At 42.0% G+C, this 15,307-nt stretch overlaps 1 protein-coding gene across 1 annotated transcript in view; it reads left to right on the top strand.

Annotated features, from left to right (window-relative positions):
• The window catches only part of hcn4 (hyperpolarization activated cyclic nucleotide-gated potassium channel 4), a 167,619-nt gene that overhangs the window by 109,599 nt on the left and 42,713 nt on the right, over positions 1 to 15,307 (top strand). Inside the window, exons 5-6 of the mRNA XM_061765642.1 lie at positions 5,502 to 5,648; positions 5,903 to 6,143. Coding sequence (XP_061621626.1) covers positions 5,502 to 5,648; positions 5,903 to 6,143 — 388 coding nt within the window. The remainder of the gene's footprint in view (positions 1 to 5,501; positions 5,649 to 5,902; positions 6,144 to 15,307) is intronic.

Below are 15,307 nucleotides of genomic sequence, written 5' to 3'. Positions count from 1 at the left end.
ACTAATGCAAGCTAAGCAAATAAATGATAACTTCTATAATATATTTAACACAATACCACCACCATATTTGACTGTTAGTATGATGTTCTTTTTCTGAAATGCTATGCTCCGTTTCCGTCAGATGTAACGAGACACTTGCCTTCCAAAAAGCTCAACTTTCATCTCGTCAGTCCATATAATATTCTCCTACAAGTCTTGGGAATCATTCAGATGATTATTATTTTTTTTGTGTGTGTGTAAAAGTAAGACGAGCCTTTATGTTCTTTTTGGTCAGCAGTCGTTTTCATCTTGGAACTCTGCCATAGATGCCATTTTTGCCCAGTCTCTTCCTTATTGTTGTGTCATGAACACTGACCTTAACTGAGGCATGGGAGGCCTGCAGCTCTTTAGAAGTTGTCCTGAGTTTCTTTGTGGCCTCCTGGATGAGTCATTGCTGTTCTCTTGGAGTAATCTTTGTAATCTTTCCTGGGAAGGTTCACCACTGTTCCATGTTTTCTCCATGTGAGGATAATGGCTCTCCCTATGGCTCGCTGGAATCCTAAAGCTTTAGAAAAGGCTTTTGTAACCCTTTCCAGACTGATAGATGTCAATTCCTTTATTTCTCGACAGTCGCTAGCCAATCACAGGGCAAATATAGACAAACAATTGTTCACACACACATTCATAGCAGTGGACATTTGAGTGTCTTCAGTGAACCTAACAGTCAACCTTGCAATTTTTGTTTGCTACAGATAATATATACTGTTTATCCATCTATGTCAGCAATATAGAGGGACATGATTAACAAATAAATGGTCTATAAATCCATTACATCGTCCATTACAGTTGATTGTCCATTAAATCAAAGCACTTTTTTCATGCCCTAAAAACACCCAGTAGATACATTGTAGTAACACTAGGTAGATGCGTGAGCTGCGTGAGTTGCGTGCCTAGGCAACGCTAAACTAATTTCCTTGGGTTTGATGGAACATCGCCAAATCCAACATGGCTGCCACATCTGTTAGCTGGATCTAGTCTTCATACTGTATATATGTGACAACAATGTATAAATGTGACAACAACTGTATATATGTGACAACAATATGTGTCCCAGTCTCTGCCTATTGATTGCACCACAATGCCAGTCAACAACAGCGGCCAATTCTGGAACTAAAAGACAAACAGCAGTTTGAGTTAGAATTGGACACTATGTTTGGACACTATTTTCTGTCCATTACATCCGATATCCATTAAATCGGGGTCTGTTAAATCGAGGTTCCACTGTATATACTTTTTGTGACATTTTTGTTCCTTTTTTTTTTTTTTAGGTAGTTTTTTTTGGTTTTTGTGACAGTGGCCTCTTGAAAAACTAATTTCCGCCTGCTGTATGTTCCACATATATTGAGGACTGACAATAAATGCTACCATAACCATATGATTGTGATTTAATAACATATAAATCTGACATCAGTGCATGAATAATTTTTTTTTTCAGAACAAAAAGTGTATTATTGTAGAAATTAAGTCCAACCCCCCCACCCCCATCACCAAAAAAGAGGCATTTTTTTTCCCAAGAAAATTTTTGGGGTGAACGAATGTCTAAATATTACAGAATGATGTTCTATTTCGTGATACCACAACTTTATGTTGGGAAAAATATGACTTAGTCTTATAAGATCATGATTTTATTATCTTGACAAAATGCCTTTGTTCTTGTAAACATTGAGATTTTTTTCTCAAAAGATTATGAATTTTTTTTAACATAATGACTTTTTCTTGAAAATAGGCAACTTTTTTATTCCTATGGTATTTAGCGTTACACATGGTAGTTTTGTTCAATTGGCGTTAGGATTGTGAGGGAGTCGTTGGAAAAAGAATCCTCCCCTTTAAGGGGTCCCCGGACCCAAAAGGTTTGAGAATCCCTGGCTTAAATGATCACCCCACGAGATCCATAGTGACTGAGATAACATAGTGTGTTGGAAGGAGGACTACCTGAGGTCATCCGAGCAGTTCAATGGAGAGCTTGTCAGTGATCAAAGTGTACATGTAGCGTCAGTTTATGCATGCTTAATTTCTTTTTCTTTTTGGGGAGAGTATTATTCGTTGGCTGAGGGTCAAGGATGCTACCTGTTATTATTCCCCGAGGGCCTCCGCGGCGCGCTTTGATGTGCATCTCGGCTTCTCCCGTACACACTGTAATGCTTTTGTTCTGAACAAACAGCATAAAGACTAACAGCACCTTTGACAGACTGAGACTCTGTGATATGTCTTTTAGTGCCTTGCGCTGTTTGAACAGCCACGTGTCTTTGATGTCAGCCACAGTACGAGAGTGTTATTAAAAATAGTTTCGTATCATTTCAATGCTTTACTGGGTTTGGTTTGGACTTTTGTATCCACATAAAACAAACATTAAACGTGAATTTTCAACTAATTACCACACTTCTTTTGCATTGAATCCGGCTAAATTCAATAATTTCAAATCCCCAACGATATCAAATCCATGAACCACAACAGCAAATTACACATGCCACTTTAAACACAACCAACCTCTACTACATATTAAACACCACTATATTAACACCAACTACATATTAACCAGTGCTACACACTGAACTCTACTAACTGTATTGAGCCCTTTTAAATATTAGACCCCACCCATCTTCATCTACAACATTAACCGGTGAGACATATTAGACCCCACACACAACACTACATCATATCCAATCCAACCACCATATGAACCCCTGCGACAGTACATATTGCTTACCCAACACTATTTTAACCACTAAATCCCACTGACTATCAAATATATTGCATATTAACTGGGAGGGCTGGCAGTGAATGAGTTAAGCACCCCAATATAGAAACTGCAATGGGATAAACGTTACCCACGATAATAACCACTACAATGTAGGAAAACCTCCACAGTATAATTGACTGCTACAACATATCACTCCTTGCACTGCATCAACCAACACTTAATATTGAACCTCACCCACTATATTAACCACAGCAACATATTGACTCGTACCCACTGTATTGACCTCCACTACATACTAAATCCAGCCCACTAGATCAACTGTCACTATATAATTACATATGGCAAAAAACTAAGAAAAAACACATCATAATTAAGTGCCACCCACGATATCAACCACTAGTATATATTCATCTCCACCGACTGTACTAGTCACTGCAGGGTATTGACCTCCACCACTACATTAACCACACATACTGTAACTCCACCTACTATAATGACCACTAGAACATATTGAGGTGGCACGGTTGTCGACTGGTTAGAGCATCTGCCTCACAGTTCTGAGGACCGGGGTTCAATCCCCGGCCCCGCCTGTGTGGAGTTTGCATGTTCTCCCCGTGCTTGCGTGGGTTTTCTCTGGGCACTCCGGTTTCCTCCCACATCCCAAAAACATGCATGGTGGTGTATTGAAGACTCTAAATTGCCCGTAGGTGTGAGTGTGAGTGCAAATGGTTGTTTATTTATATGTGCCCTTCGATTGGCTGGCAATCAGTTCAGGGTGTACCCCGCCTCCTGCCAGATGATAGCTTGGATAGGCTCCAGCACTCCCGCAACCCTTGTGAGGATAAGCCGCGCAGATAATGGATGGATGGATAGAACTTATTGAACCCCACTCACAACATTAACCACTCATCCATTGTACTAACCACTGCAGGATATTAACCCCCAACCACCACATTAACCACTACCATGTATTGCTCTCCACCCATTGTATCAACCACTACACATATTAAACCCTGCTACTGAAGTATATAACCAGCTACCACAAAGTGAAGTCCAACCACAATAACAGCCACTAATACATATTGAACTCCTCCAACTACAACATATTGAACTCCATTATGATATTAATCACTACTACTTATTGAACGTCACTCAGTATTGCAACCACTAAAACATACTTAACCCCACCACTATATTAAACAGTTGTAGCATATATTGGCGTTTGGATAAAACGTAATTTATTTAAGAAATAAATTAGTTGAAGCAGCGACGCCTGCGTTGCTTCCGGTTTAGTGTGATTTGACGCTTTGTGTTATAAATCAAGGTATTTTGTCTCGTAAAGTGCACCGCGTCACTTTTTATATGTATAAAATTTAAGGGAAAGCGACGACAAACCTTTTATCAGTCTCATAATCTAAAGCTTGCTACATTTAAGGAAATACGAGTTCTAGATGACAGAGGCTTACTTAAACTCAAAACACACACAAAAAACAACCAAGACTGGAATTTTCTTGAGTAATTTAGTGAAATCTACGAAGGATCTATAGGGAAACACAAAAAGGGGTCTAACTACAACAAGGAAACATGAATAATGGTGAAAGAAAAAAAAATGCATACGAAAAGGGAAATAGAACATTGTGTGTTGGACTAAAGTTGAAAACGGGAGGGTTTAATGCGTTCAGTCCGGACGAGAGAGAGAGAGAGAGAGAGAGAGAGAGAGAGAGAGACAAAGTCTGGATTTTGTGTGAAGCTAGTAATTTCCCCGAAATTATTAGGCACTAATATTGTACATCCGAGCAACGCTTATTGTGCGGTACTCACGACCGTAGATCAGCTGTTCGGTGGGATGGTCTGTCTCAGTCGTCTCGGGAACCAAGGAGACACCTTTGGTTGAAGAAGAAAAAAGATGCAAAAAAATAAAACAAAAACAAAAGAGGCGGGAGAAGAAAAATTGTTGCTCGTCACGCCTTGTTGGGAGAATATGAACGTCTCTCTCCCCGCCTGTTTCCGGGATCCGCTAGCAAGTTCAGAGAACTCACGTTTGGCTGGGTACATCTTAGGTAGCTCAGCAGCAACTGTTCTGGAGGCTGAGCAGCGGCGATCCACGGGGACTAGGGATCTCCATCCCCAAGGCCCGTGGTTACCGAGCCGCGTGCCCGAACAAAAGGAAGGGGAGGGGCGGGGGCACGGCCGCGCCGAGGAAAAACAAGAGAGCTAGACACGTCTTCTAGTGGTTGTCTCGAACAACAGGGCCGCAGGGAAGAATGCATCTTATCAAATTGTAGGGGAGGTTTTGGCACCTGGGTCAGAGTCACGACACACTAATAAACGTTGACCCTATGCACAATATTAATCACTTTTGCATATTGAACCCCATTAACCACTACAAAATTGTAACCCCACCACTATATAGTAACCACTAATACATATTCAACCCCACTCATTGTACTAACAATACAACATATGAGACCCCACCCACTATAATAACCTCTGCTACATTTTAAACCCCATCACTGTATTAACTAATACTACATATTGAACTCCACTCACTACAACAACCATTGCAACATTTTGAACCTCACCACCATAACAACCACAACATATTGAACGTCACTTTATATTAACCAATACTGCACATTGAACCCCACCCACTATAAGAACCACTACAACATATTGAACCCCACCCTCTACTGCGGCCCGTGGGCGGTGTATTGATGCTCTTTCAGTGGCCTGATCGTTGTCTCTTTGGGTGTCTCCACAGTACAAGCAAGTGGAGCAGTACATGTCCTTCCACAAGCTGCCAGCAGACATGAGGCAGAGGATCCACGACTATTACGAGCACCGCTACCAGGGCAAGATGTTCGACGAGGAGAGCATCCTAGGGGAGCTGAACGAGCCGCTCCGAGAGGTATGGGATCTGGTGTTTTACGGCTGCGTGGATAATGGTGCGCACCCAGCATACGGAAAATAAGCCCGCTCGCTGCTTGGCATTCCCCACGGTTCACTTCACATTTGCTGACATTTTACCTTTACACCAGCAGTGATGGAGGATCTCAGGAAAGGAGAAGCAAATGTCATTCTTTCCTCTCGTATCCTTTCCTACGTGGAGTTGTGTCGGGTCATTGCATTTTGTCAAATATCGTTGTTTTCTCTGTCTCGCAGGAAATCATCAACTTTAACTGTCGGAAACTCGTGGCCTCCATGCCGCTGTTCGCCAACGCCGATCCCAACTTTGTCACCTCCATGCTCACCAAGCTCAAATTTGAGGTGTTCCAGCCCGGGGACTACATCATCAGGGAGGGCACCATCGGCAAAAAGATGTACTTCATCCAGCACGGGGTGGTCAGCGTCCTCACCAAAGGCAGCAAGGAGACCAAGCTGTCAGACGGCTCTTACTTTGGCGGTAAGCAGGCTGCTTTTTGCATAAGGGCAATTATTTCGCCGATATTAACTCCCTTTGAGCTTCCGATGCTGCATTTTGTGCAGGTGCCCATCACCTCCCTTAAAAATTCTCCCTCATGGTTTATGCAAGACTTTTTTCCATTCAACTCACATCACAAGCAGCCTCTTCAATGTAAGAAAAATCCAGATGAATAACACGGCACTTGCTGAGGCTCAAATGAAGGAGTACACATTTGAAGGTTTTCTAGGTCAAGGTCAAGATACGAGCAGTCATGGTGGTGCATAGAGCGCTTTAGGCTGCATATACTGTACACGATTGGCTGGCGACCAGTTCAGGGTGGACCCTGGCTCTCGCCCAAAGATAGCTGGGATAGGCTCCAGCACGCCCATGACCCTAGAGTGGATAATCGGTAAAAGAAAATGGATGGATGGATGTACAATTTTGTTAGTTTTTAATTTCCCACTCATGCAGTTGATCACCTGCCACTCAAAGTCAAAGCTAACACACCACTGAAGTGCTGTAGGTGGTTGCAATGCACGTTTCTAACTGTTGTCAACTGTCAAAACAAAATCAAGAAGAAGAAGACTTTTTAAGGTGTCCGTAGAACTCAAATTGCTAAGGCTATAAGCAATGGGAATACGAGGTTTAAATCAGCTTCATCCGATTGTCGCACAATCGATCGGAAACTGCCAGTTGCTTCTTTTTACTAACAACAACTGATAACTTGAAGGCAGACTTGTTTTTGAGAATCAGTTAGCTGACTAAAAAAATATCTGCAAATGGCTTTAGCCCACAGAGCAGGAAAGATACCTAATGTTTGATTTGCTTCATTGTAGTAAAATATTTCTTGATGAAAATTGTGAGGTAATACCCTGCAACAGAGAAATCAAAGCTAACGTGTATATGGGTTATTGTTGTTGTTGTTGTTGTTCCACAGAAGGCATGTAGTTGGTGGGAATGTGTGTCAACTGTTGTAACACATTGAGAGTCTTCAGCAGCTACAGTACATAGTCCATTTTTTCTTCCAACAAAATTATTAATCGCCCTGGCAAAAAAAAAACAATATTGTGTGATTCATTTTTTAACTAAACCAAATATTTTAATTATTTAGCAGATGTGGCAAAGTAAATTGGACAGACACACGATAGAACTGACTTTGTAAACAGCCCAGTAAGGATTAATTTTGCAATTGAATCACTGCTCTGTATTAAATCTAAAATCTGTAGTAAGAGGAAAAAATCACTACCTGCTGGACCAGGTGGGCACTGCACACACTGCCCTTAATCCAAAACAGATCCAGCAACATACTGTAAACTGGATTACTGTTCATGGTCATTTGTTGCTATTGCAAATTGTTGTGGCCAAATTACCAGTGTATGTCCGAATTTAAGTATTTTGTTTCTTATTATCCGAAACATGAACAAAATCTTAATGTTTTTATTTTATTTAAAAAACAAACAAAAAAAAAAACAATTTGAGTCCTGCCCACTAGGCTGTTTAAATAGCAATGAGTCAGCAGGAGCAGGAATAGGAACTTCAATTTCACTTCAATTCCATTTTATTTTTATGGCTCTTATAGAGATTCACAGTAACTAATACCAAAGCATTCAACTGAACTCAGACAGACAGCACAGGAAATGACTGTATGAAAAGCACAATAAGGATTCATGTTGACATTGCGTCAGTGCGCTGTATTAAATACAGAAATATGATAAACACCACCATTTATTGGACCTTGAGAGCAGATGGAAAAACATAGATTGGATCTACATGGGTCTACATGGTTCATCGTTTGCAATAGGCTATTTGAAAGTCAGCAGGAATAGGAAATCATGAAGAAATTACTATAAAAACATCACTGTAGGGATTAATTTCCAATTGAATCACTGCTCTGTATCAATTATAAAATTGGTTTGTGAAAAAGAGGAACAACGGCACCACCTACTGAATTTGTAGTGGCCTTACACTCAATTACCTTAATGCAGAGCCACCAATGTCTGTGAGTGTACAGCACACACTTGAAGTTTGCCTCGGTTGTTTTACATGTCGAGTAGACTGGAGGTGTACGCGTCGGACAACACTGCCGCCATCTTGCCTTCACCAAACACTGATTCATTTTCCCGGTGGTGGTGCATCATTTAGACGGCGCTGTTAAGTAATGAGAAATGGCAGTGAGGCGTTTTTAGTAGCACTCGCGACCCAACTTGCAGAAGTTTAATTACGCTTTGGCTGCTCAAGTTCGTTTGTGTGCCCTCTCGCTGGGGGGTTCCAGAGAAATAATGAAAAGATGGCAAGCAATCTCTCTCTCTCTCTCTCTCTCTCTCTCACTTTCTTTCTTTGCCCATACAGAAAAAAGCTAATCAACATTCCCAGTAAACATGGCCATGCCTCTTTGTGAGGCCAAAAAATGTTCTCTCCCTTCGCTGAGTCCTCGGCGAAGCTATAGTTCAAAGTCAAGGCAATGTTGCACCTTCATAGTTTTTGCAAACATTAATGCACGCATTTGTGTTACAGAATGAGCATTTAAAATACGAGGAATCTGTAAAGTGTGGTAGCCGTATAAGAATTTTGAACATCTTAATAGATATTTAAAATGTGAGCGACCCCACACGTGACATTAAAAAGATTGCCATGTGTGTTCTTACTGCTCTTAATAGTGTGTGGTGTTTTCAAAATGACGAACAGAGCACAGCACACACATAATGATACAGTATCTCCACCAATCGATATTCACCACCCAAACCAGACGTGTGCTGCAGTACCAAGCATGACCTGTTAGCGGCAATATGGTGCCACAGGGCATCCAGAACTACAATGAAGAACAAGTAGCAGAAGAAGAAGACATAGAAGAAGCTAGGCTAACTGTTAGCTCATTTGGTAATTAAATGGCCGTCGCAAACCTTTCATTGTGGTGAATGACTTGGGAGAAACCTTATAGTGTACAAACACTAAACACAGGCAGTTGCTCCTCAAGTTTAGTCCGTCAACAGAGCAAGCTTCAGGTTGCTTCATGATTGGCTATCGTTTCATTTCACATCACAATAATTTCCAACTTGCTGTTGACCACACACGAGGAGTTGCAATCGTAAATATTGAACAGGTTTAAAACCCTTTCTCGACCATGTCGGGCAGGAAAAACACTCTTAACACACCCCACACAATCACTCAATACTCGGGATGATCTGTATCTCCCGGTTCGGTTTCATCACGGTATTAATCTCACGGAACGATATGTATTGCAATATTATGGGAACGCTCACAGTATTGCAGGAAGGTTGACGGTACCTGTCGGGAAAAGAGGTTTTCACAGGAGAACCGATAAACTTCTCGATAGGCTTTAGTAGTTTCTTTGTGTTTTCCTACAGGTTTCTGTGCAAAAGAAGTCTTGAAATTATATAGTGTATGACTGTGCACTTCTATCTCCGTCCATCCAATGTTTACATTCGTATACTGTACCTCCAAAATGCAATTATTGCTGCAACAATAATAATGCTATGCTCACAATAATTGTCTGTTCACTAAATTAACAGTATTTACTGTCATTATTTGTATTTATAACATTAGAAATTGGATACTGCCTACTAAGAGTGATTTGTTTGCTTATCTCCAAAAATTCAAGTGAAGTCATAAACGCAGGAACAACCCTAACGGCATGTGAATCCTTAGTTTCTTTTCCTCCGCTTAGTGATATTATTTCTGAGCAGCTTGTGTAATGTTTTCATTTTGAAATGTGGACATTTCATTTGAAGTGATTGTAGTATGTCATATAATTAATTTTTGCATTAATATCTGTATTTTTATGGAGTGGACCTACCTTATTATTTCATTTTCGAGACTACTGTAATCTAGTGGTTCCCGGCGGAGGGATATGTTGTAACGGGGAGTCGGAATCGCAATTGCACTTTCTGTAATATGTAGGTTTTTACGGGAGCAGGCCTAGCTGGTCTCCCATCCAAGTACTAGCCAAGACTCGTGGAGCTTCTCGGTGGCCGCTGCCGCCAGCTGGGATCCAGCTTCGTGAAGCTGAGGTCGACAAACAGCTGATCCCGGCCCGTGGGTCTGCGTTTGCTGGGACGGAGGAACAACAATGCGCCTCTCGCCCAATCGATTGCAATGTGACGCTCAGACTGACGTAGTGGCTACAACCGTAGCCTTGGCAGGGACTCGGGGTACCGAGTTGTAATGCTTCTGCATCTCTCCCAGCGCAGCCTTTCAGTGTATTTTTTGTGACGTACCCACATGGTCATATGGGTTACATGTCCAGTCGGGTGCATTTATACTCCTAATGAGAAACTGGAGGGCTGTAGCCTGCCTGTAGCAGCCTGGCTAAGATGTGTATAGCCGGCCCAAAACTAAAGTTTAAGCACAACGGCTCATTATTTTATTCCGAAAGAAGTCCACGACGATATCGGGGCACTTTTTATTTTGCAAAATCGTGATATCCTGAATATTATTATATCCCTACTCAATACTGTATAATCCAATGTTGAGATGATCAGATTTTGACGTCAATCTGGCCCGATGCTATATCGATATGAGTGTACCCCAAACACTGCTCAACCTTACTTTAACTTCATTATTAACTGTAACAATACACATGAAATACTACGAAGGTCCAAATGCACTGCGGCTCCTAAACACAAACTCGCTTGCTTTGCTCTAATCTGAAGTCTTGGATCTGCAATCATTCCTCCCCCACACTTTTATGCTTTTGACTCCCACATTGTGTGTCTATTTCTGGCAGTGCCGCTCCTGTGATGGGGGTACGAGGGGCGGGGAGGCTACTGAGGTAAGCCTTAAGCCACTGGGAGTTTGTTACCAAACACGGGTTAGTCATTCATGAAATTAATTGGCAGGATCAGCACGGGGAGTATGTGGCACACGCAGATTTTGCCGTGACTGTCACTATCCGAGCGATTGGGAGCTGGATGGTAACTAAAATGGCATTCGGGAGAGAGCAGACCTCCGCTGATTAATTCAAATTTGGATCAGAAACAAATTGTACACTGTTTTATCATCAGCTTCCTAAAATAATGGCCCAAGTCATTTATTTTATTTTTTCTTACTTTTTATTATAAATAATTTTTATTTTTGCATGTCTTCTCCTTATGATGCTGGCCCCCTCTGCTAAAATTGACCACATTCTCAGTTGATGTACAGTATCTATTTTCATAATCTTTTTCAACAAAACAAATAAATAAATAAGTAAGTAAATGTTAATGACTATAAAACCTATATATTGGAATATTTAATTCATTTCTGAAAAAATGGCTCAAGTCATTATTTTAGGAAGGTGACGATATCTTATACTTCCCGATCTGCCTTTCGAGATAAACCAAATTTTTTAGGATTATACAACCCTGTACGAGTAAATTTTGGGGATATTTTTTATGCATTGGATTATCCTGCTCACAAAAAAACTTTAACATTAGAGGCACGTAAGCCTAAAGTCAAACACTTTTGTGCTTGTACAATTCAGAATATGACAAAAAAAAAAAATTTTTGGGGGGGGAGGGGGCAAGACACCTCACAATATTTTTACACTTATATGGTTGTTTAGAATATTCAAAGGTATCATAAAACATAGACTGCGTCCTTAAAATGGGATTTATAATGGCAACACTTTCACCCCAAAACACAGCATTTCTTCAAATAATGGCTCTTGTGCCCCAATTCCAATTATCCATCCATCCATTTTCAACACCGTTTATCCTGGTTAGGGTCGCGGGGCACTGGAGCCTATCCCAGCTGACCTTGGGCGAAAGGCGGACTACACCCTGAACTGGTCGCCAGTCAGTCGCAGGGCACATATAGACACGGACAACCATTTGCACTCACATTCATACCGTCACTGAGTGGGAACTGAACCCACGCTGCCCGCACCAAAGTCAGGCAAGTGCACCACTACACCAATTCCAATTAAAATAAATAAATAAATAAATTCCTCCCTCAGCTTTTATGGCAAGTCATCAAACTGCTGCCATGCTCCTCCCACAAACAATGAAAAATGTTTGATGAATAAATACCCCCCCCCCCCCCAAAAAATAACAGTTGATCATTACCCATTTGTCTAGTACATGTGGTTCAAGTTTGTTTGCATTTGGACAAAATCACTAAGAAAAATCTGTCTTTAAAAGACTCCTGGGAAATGGCCAAAATAACCACTTCAAACCAAAATGGCTCAATCTTGTGTCTTTTTGATCATGGGTTCTTGGGAAAGTTTCTTTCCTTACTACTGTAAAAAAAAAATTTTTTTTTTTATTTGCAATTTAGCCTCACATGTAGTATTGTACGTAGTCCATGCATAACTCAAACTTTGGCTTACAACACAAAGCAAAACATTTGACCAAGTGATGGGTCGTAATTTGAAAAACGCATAAGTTTGGGCACCCATAAATCAAGGAACCACTTATTCCGAAAATGAGTAAATAAACGGTATTTCCATTATATCCTGTGGGAAGAAATAGTTTTGAAAGGCCAACAAATTGGGTTTTAGATTGTGTTTGACCTAAGGAGTCAACTGTTCGCAGGTACTGTATGTGTGCTGGATACTGTGGAGCTTCCTTTTTTATTTTTATTTTATTATTATTTTTTTTTGTCAAGCTAAATAAGCGTCAGTCAGCCTTTTGGTTTACACTACAGAGAATGCCGTGCATATATACACATCAGCAAGTCGGCGAAGCCATCTTAGAGTAACTCATTCATTCATCGAGACCCTGAATTATTTACGCAATTATGTATTCAGCAGTGTCCACTTTGTTTGCTGCTGCTGCATAAGCTTGAGTCGGAGAGCCCTAATGTTTAAAGTGGACACGACATGTCCTGGACAGGAGCGTCGGCTTGGGCACCCAGCGATCCCGCCGAGAGGGGGAAATGTAATGTGACTGCAGCGCTAATGCCGAGGGACACATGAAACGCTGCCAAGCCTGCTCTCTGGATGTTGCTCTGGGCTCAGAAAGAAAACATGCACACACACCCTCCTCCCCTGTGCACCCTCTCCCCTCATCCTCTTCCCTGCTCTCAGTATTGGAACACTTATCTGAACAGCATCTCTGCTGCTGCCCGTGTCGACAGCCAGCCCAAGGACTTTTGTGTATTGTGTGACATTATACTTCCTCCTTTGTTTGCTGTGGTGGTTGTGTGTATGTGTGTGTGTGTGTGTTTGGGGGGGGGGGGGGGCTTGTGTTATGTGCTTCTCAAACAGAAAAAGTGAAGGCACCAAGTGTACTGGGGGAGGCTTCTGTGTTGTCATTTTGGGTAGATGTGGAATCGTCACGGCACAAAATCACACACACTTTACACAAGGTATGAATAAAAGTATGGGGATACCGCCACTCTATTGTATAAGTGAAAAATGAATGGCCTTAAAACATTTCCCTGAGGAAATCCATACCCCAAAATTGTGGAAAAAAAAGTGGGGTGGTGGCTATCAGCACTTCCTAAGTCCTGATCACAATGTATGGACCAAAATATTGGGACACCTTCCCGCCTCAATGAAAAAAAAAAAAAAATAATTGACCTAAAACATTTCCATAAGTGGATGTCGTCAATCACTGCCAACTTTGGGCCTGTGAAGCCCTTTGAGACTCTTGTGATTAAGGGCTATACAAATATACTTGACTTGGCTTGACGTTTACCTGAGGAATGCTATTAAGAAAATCTGATTATTGTGTTTGGATGGATGTTGGTGTGTCACTATACACATGGGGGGCACAAGCCAGTGCAAACTGTAGGCCGGTCCCAAGCCTGGATAAATGCAGAGGGTTGCGTCAGGAAGGGCATCTGGCTTCAAACTTTGACAAACAAATATGAGCGTTCATCCAAAGAATTCCATACCGGATCGGTCGTGGCCCGGGTTAACAACGTCCGCCACCGGCGCCGTCAACCTGCAGGGCGCCATTGGAAATTCAGCTACTGTGGGTCGAAGTCAAAGAAGAGGTGGAAAGCGGGTTCTTTGGCAGAAAGAGAAGAGGAAAGCACAGAGCCTAGAACTGAATGTGGGGACTTGGAATGTTGGGACTATGACAGGAAAATCTCGGGAGTTGGTTGACATGATGATTAGGAGAAAGGTTGATATATTGTGTGTCCAGGAGACCAGGTGGAAAGGCAGTAAGGCTAGAAGTTTAGGGGCAGGGTTTAAATTATTTTACCATGGTGTAGCTGGGAAGAGAAATGGAGTCGGGCTTATTTTAAAAGAAGAGTTGGCTAAGAATGTCTTGGAGGTGAAAGAGTATCAGATCGAGTGATGAAGCTGAAACTTGAAATTGAGGGTGTTGTGTATAATGTGATGAGTGGCTATGCCCCACAGGTAGGATGTGACCTCGAGGTGAAAGAGAAATTCTGGAAGGAGCTACACGAAGTAGTTCTGAGCATCTCAGACAGAGAGAGAGTCGTAATTGGTGCAGATTGGAATGGACATGTTGGTGAAGAAAATAGGGGTGGTGAAGAAGTGATGGGTAAGTACGGCATCCAGGAAAGGAACTTGGAGGGACAGGTGGTGGTAGACTTTGCAAAAAGGATGCAAATGGCTGTAGTGAACACTTTTTTCCAGAAGAGGCAAGAACATAGGGTGACCAAAAAGAGTGGAGGTAGAAGCATGCAGGTGGATTACATCTTGTGCAGACGATGTAATCTGAAGGAGGTTACCGATTGTAAGGTAGTGGTAGGGGAGTGTGTGGCTAGACAGCATAGGATGGTGGTGTGTAACATGACTCTGGTGGTGGGGACGAAGATTAGAAAGACAAAGGCAGAGCAGAGAACCATGTGGTGGAAGCTGCGACAGGACGAGTGTTGTGCATCTTTTCGGGAAGAAGTGAGACAGGCTCTCGGTGCACAGGAGGAGCTTCCAGAATACTGGACCACTGCAGCCATGGTGATCAGAGAGGCAGGCAGGAGAGTAGTTGGTGTATCTTCTGGCAGGAAAGGAGAGAAGGAGACTTGGTGGTGAAACCTCACAGTACAGGGAATCATACAAGGAAAAAGTTTAGCTAAGAAGAAGTGGCACACTGAGAGGACCGAGGAGAGACCAAAGGAATACATTGAGATGCGACACAGGGCAAAGGTAGCGGTGACAAAGGCCAAACAAGAGGCATATGATGACATGGCATGGCAGGTTGGATACTAAAGAAGGAGAAAAGGATCTATACAGGCTGACCAGACAGAGG

This window comes from Phyllopteryx taeniolatus, chromosome 2, assembly GCF_024500385.1.
Source record: "Phyllopteryx taeniolatus isolate TA_2022b chromosome 2, UOR_Ptae_1.2, whole genome shotgun sequence".
Classification (NCBI taxonomy): Eukaryota; Metazoa; Chordata; class Actinopteri; order Syngnathiformes; family Syngnathidae; genus Phyllopteryx; species Phyllopteryx taeniolatus.
The sequence above is the reverse complement of the archived record's forward strand: the minus strand, read 5'-3'. Positions and strand labels throughout refer to the sequence as shown.